Consider the following 20,508-nt stretch of genomic DNA (forward strand, 5'->3'; position numbering starts at 1 on the left):
TGTTAAATACTAGGGGGTTAACTTACCATGGAGAAATGAAGAAAAATGTGCAGTAAAACAGGGATAAAAACCTACGCCGACATCATCATGCCTTTTTTCATCGGCCCCGATGTGTTATTTTAGTGAACTTTGATAAATAGATATGAAAGTATGGAAAAAAATTGAGGGCAGAGCATGAAAATGAGCCTTTCCAACATGACAAACCTATCAACGGGTACAAACCGCGCAGGACTGCTAGATAAAATCTGTATCGCCGTGATGTGGTACAAGTGTTGCTACGAGGGGTAGTGAAGGCTACAATGCTGAGGCTACCTACCTTGAGTTTAAAAGAAATTAACTAAACTCCCATTATTAATCAGTTAGTCTGCTCTATTGAGAAGGCTTAGAAAACGGTACAGATGGTGACCTGGCGGAGCTGGCTTAATTTGTGGGTTTGATTGTCTCGTACACCACCCTAGTGAGTTTTGACTTAGGAAGAACATTAAGAGCAATAAATAACCACCTCACCCAAACCTTGTTCTGATTGAACCTGGTTTCATAAAAAAAAAAAAGTGCATTTTCTACTCATATTTAACACTGTATTGACATGGGTATCACAAAACAAAACAAAAAACCAAACTTTCCCCTCCCTCCCCATATCCAAAATCTCATGTATCACAAAAATCTCTGGCATGCTTGTGTAGCTCACACAAAATCTGGATAAATGTGAACTGTTGTACCAAAGAAGGTTAAATCATTATTTTATTTAAATAAATATATTATTCTTTAAACCATCTCTCCCTCCTTCCCCCTGCAGCCCATGATCAGGTCCCAGTGAGAGATTGCTCCTGTCAGGATAGAAAGAAACAAGATAGAAAGAGTGGTGGACACTTGTACTGTATTTTGTCTTTCTGTTTAGGTGAAAAAGTGCGTCAGCGTTTGTTATTCGGGGGAAAGGCTCTCTCTGATGATGCAGTTCCCGCGTGCTCATTTAAACCATGTAACATGAGAGAAGCACTTGTTGACCGAATAGCGCGGCTCAGCTCCAGTCTGCAGCTTCCGAATTCCATGACTTGTTATTTACAACTCTGTTGCTTTATTCATCACTCTCATATTAAATGAGCGATTTAGTGTGACAATTAAGTGACAATACTTTCATTCAGTACCTTGTCCTCCCCTGCAGCTAAAAATATGGATACAGCTGGTAACCAATAAATACAATTCAAAGAATGTATATGTCAGTGACTGAAATAAGATCCTTTGGTACCAATGTCCTTTGCTATTTCAAGTCTTGAGGTATCTCTTCTTCAAAAAAGCAGCACGAGGATACCTACAATCCTCAAGGTGTCAACTAGATAACACACTTTTCTTGCCTGTAATATCTGTATTGATAATATCAATATTAAGATATATTTCTATACAACTTGCTATTTCATGGTAAATGTAATGATTTATAAACCCAGAAACTCATTAAGGGCCCTGATTTAATATGGCTTCCCCCTCCCCCCATTTTGTGCCTATGAGGAAAACAGCTTAAGTAAAGCAGAACACAAAAAGTGAATTTTAAAAGCCCGACGCTCGGCAAAACCGGGAGATACATGAATAAGACGGGCCGGATTCGAAAAGCTGCCCTAGCACACGCGTATTTCCCGCTAGGCACACAAATGAAAAGTTTAAAAAAAAAAAAAAAAGAGGCGGGACATGGACATAGTCTGGGCGAGCACGGGCAGTCCTGGATTTCAACTTCAAATTAGCGCGTAAATACTTAGGCAGACAGGTGCGCGTCGGGGTCCCCAGCCACGAAACTTTACTTCTGCTGTGGATAATGTATAAGTTATAATATAAAGATAAAGATAAAAAAAATATACAGATCGGCGGGGTTTTAAGGGTCGGGATGTTTTTAAACTAGGGGGTTTGAAAGTCCTGTCCCTTAACTGGCAAACTGGGAAGACTGGTAATGGCATCAACACGCATGTCTATTAAAACTCCTCCACTTACGTGGTAGAAGTGGCATTTGCTTAAAATTGCGCACATATGTGCATGTGTTGAGGCTATTTTGTAACATGCATGCATATAAGCATATATATCATAAGACAGCTATGTCCCTGGGTGCAGGCTGATGAACGCCCGTGCGCCTGTTTAAAAGTTACCGTCTAAGTGCGTCATATTGATAACATTCATTAAATACTACCATACCCCTCAATTTTAAACATGCATAAGCTAAGACAGCACAGCACAGATTAATACCAATTCATTGCTTGCTCCATATTGTCACTTAGGACTTATTCACTGACCCATCTGGTGCCTAGATAGATAAAAGATTAAACAAGTCGCTACTGGCAACAGAAAAAATGCACACATTGCCTATATTAATTAAATGACTAGGCGATAAGAAAAGCAGAATATAAATCAAATACATTTTTTTAAAAAATTAATAAAACCACATAGCGCTGTAGTTACTGTAGCCTGAGACTTACTGTGAGATGTGAGTTATTGGGGTCAACAGAGTCTCACCCTCCAAATCAAGGTCATCTGCAAAACTGTTGGTTCTGATGAAAGGTCCAGTGCTCACATCTAATAACCCAGTGTTCTTTTTCACTGTGAAGAAAAAATGAGACGCATATCATGTCAAGGAAGACCCGGCCAGAGAGGCAATAGCACAGACAAACATTCAGACAGCCCCTTTCAGCCCTCGCCCATGGGCAGCGGGGATTGGCTGGGTTTCCGCTAATATAGGTTGCTGAGGAAGCTGTTCGCAGCAACCCAAAGGCTGACCTGCCTCTCGCTTCAGAACCCGCTACTTCCATGAGTGCAGCCAGCTCCCAACTCCAGCTCCTGGCCTGCAAATCCAGCTTCCTACTCAAGCCCGCTTCTGTGTGAACTTGTTCCTGACTTCAGCTCTTGGTCAGCAGCCGCAGCTTGCTACTTAAGCCCGGTACCGTTACTATTCGCAACCCCCTGGAGTCCTGAGCTGTTCCCAACCTGTCCTAGGCCCAGTCAGAGCACACCCTATGCCCAGGGTTCACCCCTGCCCTGAGCCTGCAAGTATCCAGAGGGTGGAAACCTGACAGAGAACATGCTAGCAAGAGTGGTGTGAGTGTGAGAATGTGGGCGCATGTGTGTAAGAATGAGAGGAGTGAGTGATAGTGACCATGTAAGTGTGTGTATGAGAGAGAAGAAAGTCTTTGCACGACACCTCTCACCCATCTGCCCACCACGACAACATCAGAGTGAGTAGAAATAAAAAAATTCCAGGTCTGTAGATATATTTCTCTCTGCTATGTTTTTCAGCTTTTACTATATAAAATGCTCCAAGTTATATCATCATGCTTAACTTTAATTTCAAATGACAGATTAGGTAGTACAAAGTGGGCTGGTGCATGCTGGTACTTGCCAGCCTTCAGTAGAGTAGCTGAGTCATACAAACTAGCAGCAGGAACACAGCATTCTCACAGAACTGAAGACCTTCCCCTTCCAGTCGTTTGACTTATCTTGCAAGGTGCCGTGTCCACTGATAATGGGGCCAGCATATATGAATTTTTACGAGCTACTACCTGATAAGAAAAGACCGCATACTTTTTTTTTCCTTAATTCCTTTCATTTTTCAGATCTCCCTGATATTTTGTATGAGGCAATAAAACAATTTCTTTTGGTGCCATAAATTCTCCTGTCTGAAAGGAAATAAGGCAGCACGATAAAAAGGAAACAACTGGCAAAACATTTACCTTAAAATTGTGGGATACTAGAATTGTCAACATTGTTTTTGAGGCACTTTCAATGAAACTTTTAAGTATCAGAGCTGGCCCAATGACAGTGTTATATAGTGCCATGAAAAGGACCTGGGTTTGATCCCCTTCTCAGTTTTGTTTTGGGTTTTTTTGTGAGAGTCCATGGGCAGTTCTTGCTTCCCAACAGTAGGGGTCTTTAGTGGGCTCTGCATACCAGCTATCTATTCCTCCAGGCTCTATGGCTTGGAGGTCCTGTTGGCAGCCATGTTCTGTGTTGCGTCACAGCTTGGTCTGAGATCCTGTTCCTGGTTCAGCCATGCTTTTGGCCTCAATGTTTTGGTTTGCCTTGCATTTTTGTTTCTTATTTGTCTTTACTGTGTTTGCCAGAGTTTGGGTCCTAGTCTTGGTCCTGTTTTGCATTTATCTTGCCCCCATCCCTCCCAAACTCTGGTTCTGTGTTTGTGTTCTGGCCCTGTGTTCAACCCTTATGTTGGTCCCAGTTTTGGGCTATGTATTCTGCCCTGTCTTGTTGTCCTGTCCTGTTTTATCTTGTGCCCTTCTGTCCTGTTCCTGCTGTGGGTTTGTCCTGCTCATGTAGGTGCTTCCTGTGATGGATATGGGGTGTGTGAGCCCTTAGTGCTGTGGCATAGTTGACACAGCCTCGAAGGTGAGCCCCCGAGGCCCACGCCAGCAGCTGAGGATCACACAGTGTATTGGGACAGTCTGGAGCTTCAATTTTACCAGGCACCTTCTCCACAGGTTAAGCCCTTGGATTCTGGCAGCCAGCGAGACTTAGGCAGGTCCCTAGGGCAAGGGAGGCAGTTAGAGTCCAAAAGGTACACCAGCAGGCTTACGGAAGTCAAAGCAGAACCAAATGTCAGGGCAGGCAGCGAGCAAGGATAGTCAGGTCAAAAAGCAAGAGGTCAGGTCCGGAGCAACAAGTCGAGGGAGGACATGAACACACTGATGACAACATGGAAGACAGGCTTGGCTGAAAGATGAGGCAAGTCTGGACGAGGTTTGAGTACCCCACTCAAACAGGACATTAAGGAACTCGTTAAAAACCAGGATTACAGTGGGCTCTGGTAGAATTAGACCTGTGATGAGGAGACACACACTGTATCAAGTGCAACAAGAACAAAAAGCCTTCTCTATATTAAACACTGAAGAAGTTCTTGAGAAAAACATTGAAGTGTTACCAGAAAAGAGAAAAAAAAACCCAATGCAAGCAGAAATCCAAAATCCATAACCAAAAAAGAAAGCTCATTGAGATGGATGACTCTGTCATCAGTGGCACAACTGCAAAGGGATAGAGTGAAGTGAATAGCAAATCTCAACTAAAGTCTCAAAAGGAGTCCAGGAAAAGCAGTAACCTTAACGAGAAAACCTGGAAAGCTATGACCACAAATGCTCATAGTTTGGGAAATAAAATCCCAGATCTGCAAGCCCTAATGGTGGAGGCGGACTTGGACGTTGTTGCTATCACAGAGACATGGTTCACAGAATCTCATGATAGGGATACGGCAATACCTGGCTATAACTTGTTAAGGAAGGACAGAGTGGATAGAAAAGGGGGAGGTGTGGCTCTTTATGTCAGAAACAATATCCAAGCATCTGAGCTGCAAGGAAGATGGGGCAATGAAGAAGCACTATGGGCCGACCTAAAAAAATATGACGGGGCGTCCATTTATATTGGAGTGGTTTACAGGCCTCCAAACCAAAAGGAAGAGCTGGACAGAGATCTGGTTGAAGACATCCAAAAGATAGGAAAGAAGGGAGAAGTGGTGATCATTGGAGACTTTAATATGCCAGATGTAGACTGGAAAATCCCATCTTCAGAATCTAAAAATAGTAGAGCGATAGTGGATGCCCTGCAAGTAGCTTTGTTCAAACAAATGGTAATGGAACCAACGAGAGAAGGAGCTATTCTTGACTTAGTGCTCACTAATGGAGATAATGTCTCTGATGTCCAGGTGGGCGCCCACCTCAGCACCAGTGATCATCAAACGATATGGTTTAATATCACAAAAAAGATACAGAAAAGAAACACAAAGACCCAAGTTTTGCAGTTCAAAAACACGGACTTTGAGGAAATGGGGAAGTACCTGGAGGAAGAACTAAAAGGCTGGGAGAACGAAAGAGATGTGGATCAGCAGTGGACCAATCTAAAAGACGCAATTACCAAGGCAACTACTCTATATGTTAGAAAAGTAAAGAAAAGCAAAAGAAAAATGAAACCTATCTAGTTCTCAAAGGAGGTGGCTGACAAAATAAAGGCCAAAAGAACAGCGTTCAAGAAATATAAAAGATCCCAAAGGGAGGAGCACTAAGAAGAATATTTGATTGAACTGAGGGAGATGAAGAAATTAATCAAGACGGCAAAAAGTCAAGCGGAAGAAAGAATTGCCAAGGAGATAAAGAATGGTGACAAAACATTTTTCAGATACATCAGCGAAAAGAGAAAAGTTCAAAGTGGTATAGTGAAATTGAAAGGTAGAAAGGATCAATGTGTGGAGAGTGACAAAGAAATGGCAGAAATATTAAACGAATACTTCAGTTCTGTGTTCACTAAAGACGACCCTGGAGAAGGACCATCTCTACTAAACAAGAAACTGGAGGGGAGTGGAGTAGATGAAAATCCATTTACAGTAGAAAATGTATGGGAAGAACTGAAGAATCTGAAAGTGGACAAAGCCATGGGGCCTGATGAGGTTCATCCCAGGATACTGAGGGAGCTCAGAGATGTGCTGGCAGGTCCACTGTGTGACCTGTTCAATAGATCACTAGAAACGGGAGTGGTGCCGAGTGATTGGAGAAGAGCGGTGGTGGTCCCGCTTCACAAGAGTGGGAACAGAGAAGAGGCTGGTAACTACAGACCAGTTAGCCTCACTTCGGTGGTGGGAAAAGTAATGGAGTCACTGTTGAAAGAGAGAATAGTGAACTATCTACAGTCCGGAGAATTGCTGGACCAGAGGCAGCATGGATTCACCAGGGGAAGATCCTGTCAGATAAATCTGATTGATTTTTTTGACTGGGTAACCAAGGAATTGGATCAAGGAAGAGCGCTCAATGTCATCTACTTGGATTTCAGCAAAGCTTTTGATATGGTTCCGCACAGGAGACTGGTGAATAAAATGAGAAGCTTAGGAGCGAGTGCCGAGGTGGTGGCCTGGATTGCAAACTGGTTGACGGACAGAAGACAATGTGTGACGGTAAATGGAACTCTCTCTGAAGAGAGAGCGGTTTTAAGCGGTGTACCGCAAGGATCGGTGTTGGGACCGATCTTGTTCAATATCTTTGTGAGCGACATTGCGGACGGGATAGAAGGTAAGGTTTGTCTATTTGCAGACGACACTAAGATCTGCAACAGAGTGGACACGCCGGAAGGACTGGAGAGAATGAGATTCAATGCCAAGAAGTGCAAAGTCATGCATATGGGGAGTGGAAATCCGAATGAACTGTATTCGATTGGGGGGGGGGGGGGGGGGGGAAGGTTGATGTGCACAGAGCAGGAGAGAGACCTTGGGGTGATAGTGTCTAATGATCTGAAGTCGGCGAAACAATTGACAAGGCGATAGCAAAAGCCAGAAGAATGCTGGGCTGCATAGAGAGAGGAATATAGAGTAAGAAAAGGGAAGTGATTATCCCCTTGTACAGATCCTTGGTGAGGCCTCACCTGGAGTACTGTGTTCAGTTCTGGCGACTGTATCTCCAAAGAGACAGAGACAAGATGGAGGCAGTACAGAGAAGGGCAACCAGAAAGGTGGAGGGTCTTCATCGAATGACTTATGAGGAGAGATTGAAGAATCTAAATATGTACACCCTGGAAGAAAGGAGGAGCAGGGGTGATATGATTCAAACTTTTCAGATACTTGAAAGGTTTTTAACAATCCAAAGATAACGACGAACCTTTTCGGTCAGAAAAAAATCAGCAGAACCAGGGGTCACAAGCTGAAGCTCCAGGGAGGAAGACTCAGAACCAATGTCAGGAAGTATTTCTTCACGGAGAGGGTGGTGGATGCCTGGAACGCCCTTCCGGAGGAAGTGGTGAAGACCAGAACTGTGAAGGACTTCAAAGAGGCGTGGGATAAACACTGTGGATCCATCAAGTCTAGAGGAAGTGAATGAAAAGGGGATGGCTCGCGGGAATGAAGGCTACTACTTGGAGATAATACCCTTATTCAATATACATACACATGGTTAATGCAACTCCAACATTGCTCTAAGCTTCAACGGTAAGAGGAAATGTGGAAAAAAAAAAGGATTTGCATTCACAAAAAAGCGGGGTGTAGCTTGCTTGTTACGGCGGTTACTACCCCCAAACCAAATAAGCCTGTTACTTTACTTTCAATGCATATCTAGCATAGCTCTCTGCTTCAATGGCAGGGGCAATGTAGAAAAGAGGATCTGTATATAGACAACAACCAACAAGGACTGAATTACATAGTTGAGTAAACAAAAGCATGGGTGGAGCTTGCTTATTGAGGCGGTTACTACCCCTAACTAAGCTACATATTCAATTAGATGCAGTTCCAACACTGCTCTCTACATTAATGGTGGGGTGGAAGGGAAATAGAACTAAAAGGTACTAAGAGCCAAGCGTAACAAGTAAGAGGAAAAAAAAAGTGCATAGCTTGCTGGGCAGACTGGATGGGCCATTTGGTCTTCTTCTGCCTTTATTTCTATGTTTCTATATGAGGCTAGGCTGGAAGGCAAGGCTGGCCAAGGAAACAGGAACCAGGAGTGCGGAGAAGAAACCAGTACTGCACAGGATGCCAGAGACCCATTACTGAGGTGTCATCTGCTACTCAGAGGGGAACCTTATATAAGGAGCAGGCGATGATGTCATCAGGAGACGCCAAGGCAACTTTCCCATCGTGGGCCCTTTATCCTGTGGTAAGTCGGGCGCATATGCCTAGGAGGAGGAAGGGCCTGGAGTACTGGGATGCGACAGCCTGCCATGGTTTGCTCAGTGGTGCTGGGGGGAACATAGCATCCCGGCCACAGGAGAGAATTAGACCTTCCATTGAGTCATGGTTCTTAACACTTCCAGTTCCTGATATATGTGTATCTGCTGCCTGCACAAGTCCTGCTAGCCACCAGTACCTGAGGGCACAACCCGAGGGGAAGGTGGCTGGTATAAGCAGAAGATACCAGTTATCTGCCCTGTTTTAGCTAGCCTTGCCAGCATCCAGCCCCTCCCCTGTCCCTGGGGTCAGAATACCAGTAGTACAGCATGACACTTCTGCTCTCCTGGTTGGCTGGCTCTGGGGATGTTGTGGAAGCAGTGTTTACAGCGCCTTGAGGGGGGAGTGGGAGCCCAGTTATCAGACAATGGCGACATCTAGTGGTTGGATTTAGATCCCATGATTACAGGGTTCTGGAAGGAGCTCTGATGCGTGGCCCCCCCCAGGCTAAGGACTACCACTGCAATGACTGGACTGGACGGAGATATAAAAAGGGGAACAAACAAATAAATCCCTGGATAGTTGTGAATAAAGGTTCAGGGTGCTGTAATTCAACCAAGGCTGCTTCCAGTTGAGCTGAAATCCTAAAACAACAAAAGGAAACAGCCAAGCCAAAAAAAAAAAAAATGAAGCTTAAGCTGGAAATATTCTAAAGTGTTAACAGAAGAGTGAAGAAACACATAAAAAGCAAAATGAATGTTGAAAAAAAACAAAACAAAACAAAAAACCCAGGAGACAGCCCAAGCATTTTTCATAGTTAAGTTGATGGAACTTAATCCTGGGGAGGGCAATGTTCAAAGCCCGTTGCATGAGTAAAAAGAACATTTAACCATGGAAATGTTGAATATCACCCAACCTGTTCGAAGGTAAAAGCCCATGCGTTGTTGAACAATGCGTACTTTCACCCGCAGAATGGAGAGGCAGTGCCAGGGGTGGAGACTGAAACATGCACACTTTCGATTATTCAAAACCATGTGTGTGGTTTTCTGTCTGAAAAATAGCCTGCAGAGAAAGCAGGAACAAATCCCTGAGGGCAGTTTTTCCCTTGGCCAATAACAAAAGAAGAACTACCTAAGTAGTTGTGTTTTCACTTATTCCCGGCAAACCCTGTGGAGGAAAAAATTATATATAGTGTTTGGAGCAACCCTTAGAGCAGTGGTTGGCAACCTTTTTTTCTATCAGGACACACCTAAGAGATGATGCTCACATGAGTGACACAGTGAACACATGACCATCCATGGGACTAAATGTAAACATATACTCTGCATCCACAGGGATCACCCACTTTCTAACAAAGGCTGCAGAGCAGAACTAAGCCATTTCCCTGTATATAATACCAAACCTGGAAAATAAAACAAACCTCAATCTGTACACGTTTATCAAACCTGACAGCACTAACTCCAAGAAATGAATCAGCAATAGCCCTACCCGTGAAAAGGCAGCAGTTCATCACCAGTATAATATCATATTGAGAAAATACAACAAATAAGACCGATACAAATCCTTACATGCTAGTAAAAAAAACAAACAAAAAAACCCACACAACAAATGTGGAAAGAAAAACTGGAATGGAAACCCCAGAAAGCCATTCTGCATGCAGTGTAAAACTGGAGAACTAGAAACTCCTTCACTAAGCAAACTTCAAAGATAGAAGAAATGCATATTCTCAAAACTGACATAGTACGGCCTTTATACCCAGTCACTCCCCTCCATGCCCCATCTCCCCTCACTTCTCCCAACTACTCAAACATCCCTTCACATGCTCATATCCCTGACCATCATTCCTGACCCCTTCCACCCCTGCATCCTCTTCCCCATGCTCCCTCTCTCCCCTGCTAAATTCTCCTTACCCTTCCCTCTCCCCTTCCCCCCAGCATTCCTCTGACCACCTGTTTCCCCACCTCTTCATGCTCAGCAGCCCCCACACCTCCATCTCTCCCCTCCACTTCCATCCCTCCTCCCCATCAACCCCAACCTCCTTCCCTCCACACCTTCCTACCCAGCAGACTCCTAACTCTTTATCTTCCCATGCCTTCCTGCCCAGCACATTTCCCCCTCCTCCTGGCTCCCAGCCAGCAAAAAAGCCTTCAGTCCAATCCAGAGGCTCCCTCCCTCTTTACCAGCAGCAGCAGGTGAAACTGAAAGTGGACAAAGCCATGGGGCCTGATGAAGTTCCCTCTTTACCAGCAGCAGCAGGTGAAACTGAAAGTGGACAAAGCCATGGGGCCTGATGAAGTTCATCCCAGAATACTGAGGGAGCTCAGAGATGTGCTGGCGGGTCCGCTGTGTGACCTATTCAATAGATCCCTAGAAACGGGAGTGGTGCCGAATGATTGGAGGAGAGCGGTGGTGGTCCCGCTTCACAAGAGTGGGAACAGAGAAGAGGCTGGTAACTACAGACCGGTTAGCCTCACTTCGGTGGTGGGAAAAGTAATGGAGTCACTGTTGAAAGAGAGAATAGTGAACTATCTACAGTCGGGAGAATTGCTGGACCAGAGGGCAGCATGGATTCAACCATTGGAAGATCCTGTCAGACAAATCTGATTGACTTTTTTGACTGGGTAACCAAGGAATTGGATCGAGGAAGAGCACTCGATGTCATCTACTTGGATTTCAGCAAAGCTTTTGACACTGTCCCGCACAGGAGACTGGTGAATAAAATGAGAAGCTTAGGAGTGAGTGCCGAGGTGGTGGCCTGGATTGCAAACTGGTTGACGGACAGAAGACAATGTGTGATGGTAAATGGAACTCTCTCTGAAGAGAGAGCGGTTTTAAGCGGTGTACCGCAGGATCGGTGTTGGGACCGGTCCTTTTCAATATCTTGTGAGCGACATTGCGGAAGGGATAGAAGGTAAGGTATGTCTTTTTGCGGATGACACTAAGATCTGCAACAGAGTGGACACGCCGGAAGGAGTGGAGAGAATGAGACGGGATTTAAGGAAGATGGAAGAGTGGTCGAAGACATGGCAGCTGACATTCAATGCCAAGAAGTGCAAGTCATGCATATGGGGAGTGGAAATCCGAATGAACTGTATTCGATGGGGGGGGAAAGGCTGATGTGCACGGAGCAGGAGAGAGACCTTGGGGTGATGGTGTCTAATGATCTGAAGTCGGCGAAACAATGTTCCAAGGCGATAGCTAAAGCCAGAAGAATGCTGGGCTGCATAGAGAGAGGAATATCGAGTAAGAAAAGGGAAGTGATTATCCCCTTGTACAGGTCCTTGGTGAGACCTCACCTGGAGTATTGTGTTCAGTTCTGGAGACCGTATCTCCGAAGAGACAGAGACAAGATGGAGGCGGTCCAGAGAAGGGTGACCAAAAGGTGGAAGGTCTTCATCAAAAGACTTATGAGGAGAGATTGAAGAATCTAAATATGTACACCCTGGAGGAAAGGAGGAGCAGAGGTGATATGATACAGACTTTCAGATACTTGAAAGTCTTTAATGATCCAAAGACAACGACAAACCTTTTCCATAGGAAAAAAATCAGCAGAACCAGGGGTCACGATTTGAAGCTCCAGGGAGGAAGATTCAGAACCAATGTCAGGAAGTATTTCTTCACGGAGAGGGTGGTGGATGCCTGGAATGCCCTTCCGAAGGAAGTGGTGAAGACCAGAACTGTGAAGGACTTCAAAGGGGCGTGGGATAAACACTGTGGATCCATAAAATCAAGAGGCCGTCAATAAAGAGTGGGTGGCTAGCCAGAATGACGGCTACTGCCTGGAGACAATACCCTTATTCAATAAACATACACATGGTTACTGTGACTCCAACATCACTCTAAGCTACAACAGCAAGAGGAAATGTGGAAAAAAGGATTCGCACTCACAAAGCAGGGAGAAGCTGGCTTGTTACGGCGGTTACTACCCCAAACCAAATAAGCCTGATACTTCACTTTCAATGCATATCCAGCATAGCTCTCTGCTTCAACGGCAGGGGAGAAGAAAAACCGATACTTCACGCATATCCAGCATAGCTCTCTGCTTCAACGGCAGGGGAGAAGAAAAACTGATACTTCACGCATATCCAGCATAGCTCCCTGCTTCAACAGCAGGGGAGAAGAAAACTGATACTTCACGCATATCCAGCATGGCTATCTGCTTCAACGGCAGGGGAGAAGAAAAACTGATACTTCACGCATATCCAGCATAGCTCTCTGCTTCAACAGCAGGGGAGAAGAAAAAAGGATTCGCACTCACAAAGCGGGGAGTAGCTGGCTTATTACGGCGGTTACTACCCCAAACCAAATAAGCCTGATACTTCACTTTCAATGCATATCCTGCTTCAACGGCAGGGGAGAAGAAAAACTGATACTTCACGCATATCCAGCATGGCTCTCTGCTTCAACGGCAGGGGAGAAGAAAAACAACCAATAAGGACTGAATGGCACGGTCTGGGTAAAGCAGATGGGCATGGGTGTAGCTTGCTTATTGCGGCGGTTACTTCCCCTACTACCCATAACTAATCAAGCTTGATATTTCACTTGGTTGCAGCTCCATCACTGCTCTCTACATTAATGGTGGGGGTGGAAGGGAAATAGAACCAAAGAGCTAAGAGAAACAGATAAGTATGAGAAAAAAATGTGAAGCTTGCTGGGCAGACTGGATGGGCCATTTGGTCTTCTTCTGCCGTCATTTCTATGTTTCTATGTTAGATGAAGGCAAGAAGCATTCAGAAGAGGAAGAGGCAGCAACAGCAGCGGAAGTCGGCAGTGGAGCTATAAAAGCTCGCACCTCTCTCCCTCATGCTCCTGCTTTCACATCCAAGTCCCGTGGGGTGAAGAGAGCATCAGCAGCCTCACTGCCAGGCCAGGCAGGGGAAGATAAAGTTGGTGTCTTGCCGGGCCCATATGAACAGGAGTTGGTGATATCTCGCTCTGATCTGGGTGAAAGGAGGAGGGAACAACCTCCCTCTGGGCCAGGAAGAGGAGAAGGATGCAAGAGCAGCTTCCTCTCATGCCCAATAAAGGAGAAATCGGCCAAGACCTGCCCAGCCTGATGAGGAAAGAGCAGCCTTCTGCTGGCTCTGTGACACAGCTCCAGGGACCCTGTGACACACTAGTGTATCCCGACACACCTGTTCAGAACCACTGCTTTAGAGACTGCTTGCTTACTGCCCCTTAGTGGCAGACAATGGAGGGTTAGTGGAAAGCAGAATTTTCTCCCAGGAAAGAAGGGAGATTAGTGGAGTACCTCAGGGATAGGTCCTGGAACCAGTTCTGTTCAATATCTTTGTGAGCAATATTGTGGAGGGTTAGAAGGAAAGAATTGCCTTTTTTGTGGATGACATTAGGACCTGTAAAAAAGAAGGCACTCCCAAATGGGCAGATAGAATAAGAAGTGACCTAATAATGCCCAAGGAATGATTGCATGCTTTGCACTTAAGATATGGTGCAAAAAATTACAGAATCATACATGGGGCGGGGAAAGAAATTCAAGGGAGCAAAACATGATGAGGAGAAGATAGTGATGGGCACCAGCCAGGAAAGAGACCTTGGGATGATTGTGTCCAGTGATCTCAAGGTAGGGAAACAGTGTGATAAGGAAATGCCAGAGACAAAGGGTGCATTGTGAGAGGCACAACCAGTAGAAAAAAAAAAGAAGAAGTGTTAATGCCTTTAGACAGATCCCTTGCCGAGACCCCACCTAGAATATTGTGTCTAATTCTGGAAACTGAACTTCCAAAATGATATAGACAAGCTGGAGGCAGTCCAGGGAAAGGCCACCAAAATGGAGCCAGGTCAACAGCATAAGTCACAACAGATGAAACTTAAAAAAGCTAAATTTGTATACCCCTAAGGAAGAGGAGAGCTGGACAAATATGATAGACACTGAAATACCTGAAAAGTAGAAATTATGCACAGGAAGCAAACCTTTTCCAGAGAAAGAATGCTCTAGAAAAAGAAAAAGAAAAAAAAAAGTCTGAGTATACGAAGCTCCAGGAATAGAATCGGGAGCAATGCGGGAAAATATTCCTTCCAGAACGGGCAGAGGCTGCATGGAACAATCTTCCAGCAGAGTTGGTGGTGGCAAAATCAGTAACGCAATTCAGTAAAGCCTGGGATAGGACCAGAGGCCCCCTAACTGTGAAGGAGTGAGGGGAAAGTCTCTGAGGCCTATGGCATGGTATGAGAGATTAGCTGGGGCTACTGGTCCTTTATCTGCCATGTTTCAATGTTAAGATGCTTGGAATCCAAAGGAACATTTATTGTATACCTAATCTGTGTTTTTATAGGAGGAAAGAAGAGAAAAAAAAATCAAGTCCCAAAGGTAAGAAAAGATGAAGTACAAAGTACATATGATGCAAGATACTCAATTCTGAAGAAACTTCTGTTCAAAGCTGCATTCTCATGCTATTATGAGGGAATAAACAGTTGGTAACATCAGCTCGATTTCCTGTGGCAGTTTCCTTATCGGTGGAACTTTCACATTGGTATGCGAAAGAGGGGCTCCTTTTTAAACAACCGAAGTGAAGCGATCAGATAGCACCACAGCAAATGGGCAGGCTTAGCCAGCTCTGGCTTTGCCCCATTACTATTTTGCAGAAAATTGTGGGGTTTTGTTGTTTTTTTTTAAGTATTTCTCAGTGAGTTACCATTCAGCCTCAGTACGGCAAATCCAAGAATGACTTGGCATCTGATGAACTGGAAGCATGTATGAACCTGTAAATCATGAGTTATTTTTTATTTTATATTTATATTTTATACTAATTTATTTTTACAACTTTTATATACCATATACTCAGCAAAAGCTGACCGGAATAGTGCACAACAATTAACAAAATACAATAAAATCATGCTGAAACAGCCTACTACAACATCAAACAACATTAAATGTCTGTGCAATTTAAACCCAACTCAAAGCTTAAAGACAAGCAAGACCAACCTTCTGTCACTGACATTTGCAGCCCCCTCCTCCTTGGAAATAACCAGGCCTTTATCCTCTTCCTGAAAGCCAGATAATTAGACTAAAGCCTAACAGGGTAGAGTTCCATAATTCAAGCCCCTCACACACTCTTCCTACAAATCATACAATAGAAATCAGAGCTTCAACTCCAAGCATACAATGGGATAAAACCAGGCCTGGCTCTTCCTGTCCCTAGTTACCCCTATTGGTGGTGTCGTGTCGTCTTCTTAGTACTTTCAAAATGAAAAGCTGATTTTACAGTCATATATGGTGGCATAAAGTATTTTCAAAATAAAACTCTTCTAATCCTAGACTAGTTACTCCAATATTCAGTTTTGGGATAACTGATCTGGTTTGTGTGCCTTGCTTTGTATATACTGGAGAACTCTACTGGGAATAAATGCGAACGAGTTTTCATCTTTTCAAACTTAATACTGGAGTTTAACGCCAAAGCCCAATCACATTCGTTTAATCCAAAATTAGCTACTACCAGACTAAACTAATCCAGTAGTGAAAACCACCTTCCTAGGTAGGATTAGATATTCCAGAATTAATGTGGCACTTCCACACCAGTATCCTTCTCATGTCACGGCAAGTAGCACAGAGCATAGAAGCAAATGCACTTTTACTCTGTTCATGGTCCTGCTGTCTTAATTTAAAGCCTCTTGCTTGTTTTTTGGTCATGTGTCTTGTCTGTTAGCCTTGACTAGGATTGTAAACTGCAAGGAATATAGACCATCTCTTATGCGTCTCTAAAGCACTGCCTATGTCTGATAGCCCTCAGGGACACATTTAGTAACAGGTAATATAGGCACATGCCTAAGGCACCCGTCTGAAAGCGCCAGAACACTGGGATTCTCTGATTTCTGGGGCCAAAATTCACCGCCCCTGGTCCATGACCTATGAGCACCGTATTCTTAAATCCATCCCTGGTAGCGCTATACTAATTATTAATAAGAATCGGAGGAAAAACACTATTAGGGAAACAAGCACAACCAGCTGATTGGCTCAATTTTCAAATGGGGAGGATGCAGTGGCCTAGGCTACAAAAGTCAGATTACATTCTCAAGAGAAGCCGGCGAGCACAGAAAAAAAAAAAAGAGATTTACCTGAGGAAACAGGAGAGCTGGCGAACTGCTCAGCAGCAAAGGACGCCCAGGAGAGCTGGCGGCCTGGGGCAGAACAAAGGATGCCACAAGAAAAAAAACAAAAAAAACAAAGAGAAAGAGAGCCAGAAAAAAATTGACTTTTGTGCAAAGGAAAGAGTAAGTGTTTGTACCCCTCCTGCCTCATCAAATTTTAAACTTACAACCATCAGTCACCAGCCATTGTATAATAATATTGCTTTAAGAAATTAACAGACGTGGCTATAGCCACTACTTTCTTTTTTTTTTTTTTAAAGAAGAAACCTCTATAAGGAAGGTACGGTAATTTTCAAAGGGGCTTGTGCAGGGAAAGGAGAGCTTCAGCGGCAGAAATGGCCCCTTTAGAAAACTGCGTGACCGATATGCGTGTAAAATTTCACGCACACGGGTGGCATGCACATTCCTTTACACATATAGGGGAGAGGCATTCGGGGGAGCGGGGGGTCCCAGCAGGGTTGAGACTCACACACAGACCCTTTTGATTTTAAAAAGCCTACACGTAAACTCTCTTGGCAAACATTACACGCACCAAATAGCAGGCGTAATCACGTGTGCGTGTAGTTTTTACGAGCCTAAGTCCGCTTTGAAAATTATCCCGGTAAAGCCCACTTTGAAAACTGGCGCAACTTGTGTGCAATGTTACAAAGCTTACCCCAGAATTTTTGTATTTTACTTTGTTTAATAGGGTGCAGCAATCGGATTTTGCTATGCAAAGCCTTTCTGTGACAAATATACCTTTCGGCTTCCATCCCGTTTGGTAGAAAGAGATCAGTGATCTTATTTATCAATCTGACACCAAAGATATGCAAAATCAGATGCAAGAGGAAAAAATAGTTGCTTTCTCTTTAAGAGCAAATAACCCTACATTTTATCATGCAATGCCTGTGGGGGAGGGGTATTTTGAGTCAGCCTGTCTCTAAAATCAGGGTGGTTAGATGAAGCTCATGAAGGGAAAGGTTTGTGAGCACTAGCAGGAAACATCGAAAGAAGAGCCAGATGGCAAACTCAGAAGCAGGTTAAGGCACAAGACATGGGTGTAACGAGGAATGCATCTCTTTCATGCTTAAGAAGGTATTACATGAGAGACACTTTTGCACCAGTGGAAACATTCACAGTGATATTGCGAGGTATATATCAGCCGTTATCTGGTGTGTTAGTATCTTTACGTTCAACTGAATAGCTACAATACTTTGTATATTTGTATATTAGGACAGAAACTGCAACCTGGCCGCCTAGTACTAATCATCAGCATATATAATACACTTAGCCTGAAGTGGCGATTGTCTGAAGGGGTGAGCAAGCGCGTGCCAGCATGCTTGCGCACACTGCCGCCCACCAAGGACTGTACGCTTCATAGCTTGGATTTTATGTGCATAGTCACCAAACCAGGTGCATAACTCAGGGTACACGTGCATTAAGCCCCATGTTACATCAATGAGACCGCTGGATGTGGAGACTAATGAGCTACACACGTGTGTGCTAGCAAGCCTGCGCGCACCCCACCCACTACTGAGGAGTCTATGGGACACAGGGAGCTGTCAGGAGGGACGCAAAAAACCAGACAGCTGCAGGCCCGGATGCAACCACAGTGATGGGCAGTCTGGAAAAGCAGGCTGCGGAACCAGAGAGAAGCAGGCAGAGGGGGGGGGAACAGCAAGACTGCTCGGATCGGGTCAGGTCAGAGAAGGGCCGAGACTGGAGGGTGGCAAATGCTGGGATGGAGGTGATAGGAGGGGAGGCAGTGTGCTGGGGAGGGGGATTGGAGTGTTTTGGGGGCTCAGGCTGAGGAGGGGGAAGAAGAGAGTTTTGGGCTTGGGGTGGGGGGGGGGTGTTCAGAGCATGCTGGGGAGAACCTCTGAGATCAGGCTGGGGGAGGAGTGTGCTGGGTGGGGGGGGGGGGCTGGCTGAGGAGGAAGGAACTCAATAGGGCCCTCCGGGCATTTCACTGGGCATTAGCTAGAAAACAGGAAAAATAAGGTAAAGCTATCAGATTAACAAGGGAGACAATTCTGCTTCTCTCTAACACCACTTGAGTTATTTATATGTATTTATTTACTTATATGCCACCTAGCCCGAAGGCCCTAGGTAACACAGAAACTTACATACATAACCAGCATTAAAACAAACAAAAAGAAATGGACATAGCAAACTCTCTCCATCTGAAAAATTAGCTGTAAATACAGATTTGATCGAAGGCACACGCTTTCACAGCCTAATAAGCCAGCTCATGAAAGCTGGCCTCCAGAAATGGCTAACACATACAACATACAGAAATTGACAAATCCTAAGATCCCTGGGCTGTACCCCAATTCCCTTAATCTCGGCAGCCCGTGAAATTTGTACCTTCTGACTACGGGACCCGAGGCCCATTATGTTTCAGAGAGCAACAATGAAAGGACATAATTAAGTGTTCACAGCTCCAGAGGCAGCAGTCTGGAGAATTTCCTCCTCTTCCGGCTTCACAATGGCATTATCGATACTCTGCATTGTGCCCAGATGTTTGAGCGCACACATCGTGATTGCCAAGCAGATATGAAGCCAGGGGAAAAAAAAATGTAGTTTCTAATTAGCGTCAGTCATGGCTAAAGAGGATCTACAAATAGACCTTTTACATTTTGCAGGCATCTCTTTTCCCTACAATAAGCCTTGTTGTTGTACAGTTTAATTGAGAAAGAAACTGGATTAAAGAGACACAGGCTTCACGTTTCATGCAATTTGTATTCATCTTCTGCTAGGTGGGAAACTCGAATGGTATAGGACCAGGCAATGGACAAGTTATGGGTCACTTGCGTACAAAACCTGAAGCTCTTCCCATCCCAGTTATCCAAAACTCGAGTGCCTTCCATCAAATATCAAATAACCATTCTATTCACTTATTCTTTTAAGTTCGTTTGCAGATCACCTATAAAACAAGCATTCTTTTTCAACTTACCAAATGATTTTAGTATCCTTGATTCTCCTGTATACTTGTAAGAGTATTAAAGACAGCAGAGCACAGATGAAAAAGAGAAGAGAAAAGTAAAGTCAGAAGAAAGTGCAAAACATGGCAGACACAAGAGTTTTACCAACTAATGCTTGCAGGGCCATCCTTGGAGCTGCAGACGGGAGGGGAATTGGGATAAGTACCTTAGGCCCCAAGCTTTGGAGAGATTTCCCCACCATCACTCCCCATTTCTTGGGAATGCAAGCCCACCAGGCAACTGGTGTTGCCCGCATGACAGCAGAGACAATTGGCAGGCTTTGAGCTACACCAGAAGGTCCAGATAGGCTCTCCCCACCCCTCCTGCATTCAATTTCAATCTTGAGATAGGAGGATGCTTTGGGCAGTTTGCTCTTCGCTCTCCCGCCCACACAGGATCATCCCTGAACGCCTGTGATGTTTTGCATGAGGTCATGTTGCCCAATTTCAGAGCTTGGAGGAGGGGTTGGGATCGATCAGGGGCCAGGAAATCGGGCAACCATCCCGAACCCCATCATAGCACCAACCCCGCTGCCCAGTGTGGCTGGGGCTTCAAATAAAAAGCTATAGTCAACGCCTCCCTTCTGAGGCAGTCTGTGCAGGGCTACAGTTCGCTGGTTGTGTCTGTTGCCTGTGACCGAAGGAAGCCACCAAGGTGAGAGGTAGTGCTGAGCCTGTCTGCAGTCCAACCAGCAGCAGAGCAGGGCCAGCGGTTCAATGCTTCCATTCTGCTCCTTCAGTCATGGGCTCCTCCCTCCCCGCACTGGTGAAATCACTGCTCTGACCCATATGAAAAGGGAGAGGGGCTCAAAACAGAAGGAGTAGC

The 20,508-nt window shown here is 44.8% G+C and overlaps 1 protein-coding gene across 10 annotated transcripts in view; it reads right to left on the minus strand.

The window, feature by feature from the left end:
• Positions 1 to 20,508, minus strand: part of KCNQ1 (potassium voltage-gated channel subfamily Q member 1) — a 640,238-nt gene that overhangs the window by 405,214 nt on the left and 214,516 nt on the right. For 8 of the 10 annotated variants that reach the window (XR_003853206.1, XM_029582314.1, XM_029582321.1 and 5 more), the window contains 3 exons: positions 19,656 to 19,682; positions 16,688 to 16,750; positions 2,457 to 2,577 (listed from right to left, as the gene is read on the minus strand). Coding sequence is in view for 9 of the 10 variants with exons in the window: in XM_029582314.1 (XP_029438174.1) it covers positions 2,457 to 2,577; positions 16,688 to 16,750; positions 19,656 to 19,682 (211 nt within the window). In the remaining variant the exon portion in view is untranslated. The remainder of the gene's footprint in view (positions 1 to 2,456; positions 2,578 to 16,687; positions 16,751 to 19,655; positions 19,683 to 20,508) is intronic. The other 2 variants (XM_029582316.1, XM_029582315.1) reach the window with 1 other exon arrangement.

This window comes from Rhinatrema bivittatum, chromosome 17 (genome assembly GCF_901001135.1).
Source record: "Rhinatrema bivittatum chromosome 17, aRhiBiv1.1, whole genome shotgun sequence".
NCBI lineage: Eukaryota > Metazoa > Chordata > Amphibia > Gymnophiona > Rhinatrematidae > Rhinatrema > Rhinatrema bivittatum.